We start from the raw sequence: 5,652 nt of genomic DNA on the forward strand, positions 1-5,652 counted from the left end.
ACAAATAAAGGTGGATGAAAAGTATAGAAGAATTTTTCACGTATTTATTTATAAGCTTCTTTACATTCAATGAAGTATAAGTAAATGACTCTTCTTAATTGTTTCATAGAAACATCTAAGTTATTCTCGTGTTTATACATAAACTAGAGAATTTTATTTTACCACTTTAATGAGAGTTTGATGGGATTATAAACATCTATTATTAGTGTATTTACAACAACCTCTAATTTCTTTTTAGAACTTTTTAAGAGTGAAAATAGGGATGGGTTATTTTTATTCAATACGAGAGTGGGTTAGTAAGAGGGATAATTTTATTTTTATTTAAATTATTAGTGTTAGGTTATGTCACTTACGATTAAAATATATATTTATAACAATTTTATATTAAAATTAGATAAAGTTTTGGTTGAAATGATTAAGTTAAAACTTTAAAAATCATATGTTTTAACTTTAAATTTCATTATAATATTATTTTGGGTAAACTATCAAAATAGCCACTTTTGGTTCCTCAAGTTACATTTTAGTTACTTATGTTATCGTGGTGTAACATTTTAGTCACTGAGCGTTTGAGCAATTTAATTTTTTTTTTTACATTAAAAGAGATGGAGAAGGGGGGAAATAGAGGGAGAAGCAAAAGAGAATGAAAATAAAGAAGAAGAAAAAAAATGAAAGTTAAAAGAACATAAAAGAAAAAAATTGTTCAAAACAAAAAAAATGGGGATTAATTGTATAATTTAACCTAAAAATTTTTGTTTGAAATGATGGTTTAGCGTATCACGTTAGCTTACCATTATACCGTTAATGACAATTAACGACCCAGTGACTAAAATGTTAAAACACATTAACATAAGTGACTAAAACGTAATATTTCAAACATAAGTAACAAAAATGTAACTTAAGGAAACAAAAGTAACTATTTTAATAATTTACCCTATTGTTTTAGAAAAATAAAATTATCCCCATAATATTCGATATTTCATCAAATTAAAATTTTTAATTAAATTAGTTTGGAGTTAATTCTCGAAATAAAGTTAATTAAATCTTAAATTCATTGAATGTAGTAAAAGAGAAAAGCAAAGCTATTTCCCTTTCTCTCGTTTATTTTATTTTATTTTATTCAAATCCCCCCTCTCCTTTATTTTAATTGCTTTCCTGAAATATATTAATATATCATTTCATACTTAAATCTAGCTTTAAGATTTTATTTGGTATTTAAATTTTTTTGTCTTATTTTCGTATTTAAATTTAAATTTAATATTTAATTTGGTATTTAAATTAAAAGCATTACGTGATTTAATGAATATTTGACACTCAAATTCTAGTATAAAAATATAGGTATTTAATTGAAAAAAAATAAATTAAATATTTAAGTCAAACTTAAGCATTTAAATGAGACAAAAAAACTCAAATGTGGAATTGAAAAAAATTAAAATTAAACTGAAATACTAAATTTTAGAAAATTTAAATATCGAAAAATTTTGTCCCTAATTTATATTATACAAATTTTAATGAGTTTGGTATTGGGATCTAGACATATCTGCTGCCGACTAAATACTGCCAATAGAATAATCTGAAAAGCCACGTGGCTTCCCTCATTTAAATCCCATCTTAATCAACACATAAAATTTTCCTCCATTGTATCACGCCAAACTAGCATCCGCTTGGCAAATTCCACACCACTCCTCCCATCTCTTTTTATTTATTTCACTAAAATCAAAATTTCACACTTCAAAAATAACTAAGTAAATAAATTTTATATTTAAATTTTTAGTTTGGGTAAAATTTTGAATAATTACGGATTCAGCTGAAATAATAAAAATATTTTTAGTTGAAAGTGTTATTTTGTTAATATGTTGAAAACGCTTTTAGTTGCAAATTCACTAAAAACCCTTTCAAGTGGAAACTTTTTTATTATTCTGATCTAATCCCGTAATTTTAAAAATTACAGCCAAATCCGATAATTTTTTTTTAAAAAAAACACTGTATTTTGGGGAAATTTGCTCATATAGTTTTGAATTGTATCTCTCAATAATTTTTTTTTTATGTTAAAGTGAATGAAAATTTAATGACAACATTACTTATTATTTTATTTGGAAGGAAGTAATTTTAACAAATGTTTTTATTAAACAATGGAAAAAAGAAATTATTAATTATCATATTTTTACAATTATATACATTAAAAAGAAAAGACAGAAAAACAATAGAAATAAATATAATATGTCAACAATTTACTATATAAATGATTAAATATGTAGATAAAAAAATAAAATCAGTGAAAAAACATACTTGTGAAGAATTCATTGGAACAATAGAGAAAATCAAGTAGTAGGAAGGAAGCAATAGACTTTTTTTTATAAAAATAATACTAAAAATTAATTAATTACAAAAATGGGATTGAGAACAAATTATTACAAAAACCGGGTGTTTGTTACAGTAATTTGGGTGTCCTTGATATATTGATGACACCAATAAATTATAAATTTTAAAAAAGAGACTGATAAGAAAAAAATGCTAAAAAAAAAAGTTGGTTTGTGATTCAAACAAGACAATAACCTTTTTTCTGTATTTAACGCCTTAATGCCTTTTTCCTTGCATTTAACCCTTAAAACCATAGCTTTTTTTTTATTTAATCAAATGGGTTGAATTAAAAGAAATATTTTTTATACAAATTGACAGCACCAATTAAATTTTCTTTTTTCACTTATTTAGCTTTTTTTTTCTTGAAAACTTTTTTTAAAAAGTTTATTGGTGCTACCGACCAATGTATTAAGCAGTACCTAAAATTAGCAAACATTTTTTTTTTCGTAATTAATTTGGATCCTACTCTCTTTTTGTAATTAATTAAATTTTTCAACGTCCGAATCGAAGTGATACAAATTTATGAGGATCCTAATATACAAAATATTTAATTTTATTCCAATTCGGAATGTCTATAAACCTTGACAATGTAAAATAAAATAAGAATATTTTGCATTGTCACATATATAAGATTTTGATTTCTTGAAATGTTAAACATTCCTTAGACAAAATAAGTATGTGGCTATAAATGATGACAAAATTAAAACAAGACCCACCCACGCCATAAATATAGATTCTCAAAGTGAATTCAAACGGATTCAGGCAAAAGGAGCGGTTTTTTTGAAGGGGATTGAATCACCCTTTGCCTTTTTCTACTCATTTCTCAATGTACAGTCACTAAATATTACCCACTTCTACTACGGTCTTTTCTTGTGTTTTGCCAATACAGCTAGGTTTTCCTTTACCAGTGACTGTCTAGTAGTGGGCAGTAGCCAAATAAGCAAGTAGAGAGAAGGCTGAAGGGGACACACACCCCGCACAAGGTTTGGTACAAAGGGAGGAAGGGAGTCAGTCATGCCATCAGGTGCTAAGAAGAGAAAAGCTGCCAAGAAAAAGAAAGAGCAAGCAGCCAACAACATCAATCCTTCGACTAACAACAACCCACTTGGTACTTTTTGCTTTTTTTTCTTTTAATTTCTGTTTTGGGTTTTGTTTTTTGATGGGCTTTATTTATTTTATAACTTCTTTTTAATTGAATCGTACTTGGTTCTGTATATGCATGTATCATTCAGTTCTTTATTTGATTTGTTGGAGTTCTATAGTTAAACAAATCAGGTTGGTAGGTAATGTTAATTTCTAGTTCCTGCCCTTAATTAATTGATGTGGTTGCTTTTCAAAGGGTTTGCCCTCCTTTAATCACTTACTGTTTATTTTGTTTTAGGGTCTTGTGGTGATTTTTAGCGTGTCCTGTATTTTACTTAATTTTTTACCAGAATCCTTGTTATTGGAAGAACTTGTCTATACATTTCGAGTTATAGTGCATTTCCTTTTTAGTATTTGACTATTTTGGTCCTGTTTAGAGGGGATTGGTGAATTTGTTGTTTGCATATTGGTTTGGAATTATTATGATGTTTATCTAATGGTGCTAGGAAACGATGATCCGAGAAGCCAAGATGAAAGGGACAGTGATGGCGGTGATGCTGGTTCCCCTGCATCTCATGATGGCCACAATCACCAGCATTCATTTGGTCAGGGCGGAGATGAAGAGAGATCACAATCACATCTAACTGAGAAGTCTGTGGAAGATGCCGCTAAAGATGCAAAGAGCACCGAGAGATCGGGATTGGATGATGTTGATGTTAAAATTGTAAAAGAGTGGGAACCAAACAAGGATCTTGAGAGCACACATGTTTCAATTCAGCATGTTGATCATGATAAGAGCTCTAGTACCAGCAGCAACAGTAGTTCAGATGACGAATCTCAAGCCTTTGAGAAGAAGTCAAATGAAGAAACCTGTAATCTTGGTTCTGATGCGGCCTCGTATAGTACCGAGGATAAGTCAGCTACTGTTTTGTCTGAAGAAGTTCTGACGGCTGCTGAAAATAACACACTTAAGAATGTTGATAGTAATTCTGCAGTGGAGACTGTTGCTGTTGACAATTTGGTAAAGAACATGTCACTTGTGCCAGAGGAGGTGGAATTTTCTGCAAAGAGTTCAGTACCTGATGTGGTTGAATCAGGGATGAAGGAGAATGAAGAGAAATTATTGCCTTCATCAAATGGGGCTTCAGGGGTTGAATTGGAAGGAGTTGAACGAAAAAATTTTCCATCCTCCGGTATTCCTACTGCTGAAACTAGCAATGTTGCTGAAAAAAACCATGCATCCGGGCCCCATGGTTATCCTAAAAAGCAGGTATATCTTCTTCCTATTCTTTTCTACAATTGTGAGTTTGAATATTCTTTATTTAATTTGACTGGATATTTGCTGCATTGGTTCGCAGCCTCTTGTTGCTCCTACTCCACCACCAGTGCGAAGAACCTCATGGTTAAGTTGCTGCGGATTGTTTGAAGTTTTTACTGATTCTGGGAGATAAATTGAAGGTTCGAGTTATCCATAAAGTTAAAAGATCTATTTTATACTTTCCTTTATAGTTTGCAGTACTGCTAATTGAGATATACTAAGTAGCTCATATTGTTTGTGCATGTGTGGGTGTACGAGAATGCTAGGACTATGAAACTTGAACTTGAGATCTGGAACTTATTGTTTGTCATTTGATTGTTTTATCAGTTATCTGGTATTCTTTTTCCAATCTGCAATGACCTTGCTTTTAACCTCGTTATCATTTTCTTTCTTTACGGATTCATTTCTTAAAGCCTACAACTATTCATGAATAATTCCTGGTTGATCCAGATAGCTTGATGAATGATGAGAAGGATGAACGGCCTTATGGTGGTCTGTTTAATTGTCTCTCTGGTTAATCGTGTTGTGTAGTACACTGTTTTCCCATTAATATTTTCATTTTCATCTCATATCATCTGGAGAACTTTTTAAAAGTTTGCTTTCATGTAATGTTGGAGGCTATATGTAAGTCCATTTTCTTCCTTGTTGGACTAAGAGAGTCATGTGCCAATGGCAATTGTGGCATCCATTTACTGAATGAGCCCCTTATATTTATTGTGTCTTTGGAATAGTTGATTTGGTTAAATTGGTGATCAGTTAACCTGAATATTAGGGGATTAAAAATTTCGACTGGGATGGCACTAGATTTTATAATGTTAGTTTGGTTGTCTTCAATTTTCTGGATACTTGATTTTGTTTTGTATTTTCAGCTCCCCCTGTTTAAACATACGTTA

The 5,652-nt window shown here is 30.1% G+C and overlaps 1 protein-coding gene across 1 annotated transcript; it reads left to right on the forward strand.

Annotated features, from left to right (window-relative positions):
• The first annotated feature begins 3,076 nt into the window (after positions 1–3,076).
• LOC107901834 (uncharacterized) lies at positions 3,077–5,108 on the forward strand. Its single transcript, XM_016827992.2, has 3 exons — positions 3,077–3,466; positions 3,948–4,711; positions 4,800–5,108. The coding sequence occupies exons 1-3, from the start codon at positions 3,373–3,375 to the stop codon at positions 4,890–4,892; spliced, it is 951 nt and encodes a 316-aa protein (XP_016683481.2). The 5' UTR covers positions 3,077–3,372; the 3' UTR covers positions 4,893–5,108.
• The last annotated feature ends 544 nt before the right edge of the window (positions 5,109–5,652 follow it).

The sequence above is a fragment of the Gossypium hirsutum genome, chromosome D06 (genome assembly GCF_007990345.1).
Source record: "Gossypium hirsutum isolate 1008001.06 chromosome D06, Gossypium_hirsutum_v2.1, whole genome shotgun sequence".
Classification (NCBI taxonomy): domain Eukaryota; kingdom Viridiplantae; phylum Streptophyta; class Magnoliopsida; order Malvales; family Malvaceae; genus Gossypium; species Gossypium hirsutum.

Excerpts from the sequence above, each read along its gene's own strand:
- LOC107901834 (XM_016827992.2), top strand. The coding sequence starts at position 3,373 with ATGCCATCAGGTGCTAAGAAGAGAAAAGCTGCCAAGAAAAAGAAAGAG. Across the intron at positions 3,467-3,947 it reads GACTAACAACAACCCACTTG|GAAACGATGATCCGAGAAGC; the intron begins GTACTTTTTGCT and ends TAATGGTGCTAG. Across the intron at positions 4,712-4,799 it reads ATGGTTATCCTAAAAAGCAG|CCTCTTGTTGCTCCTACTCC; the intron begins GTATATCTTCTT and ends ATTGGTTCGCAG.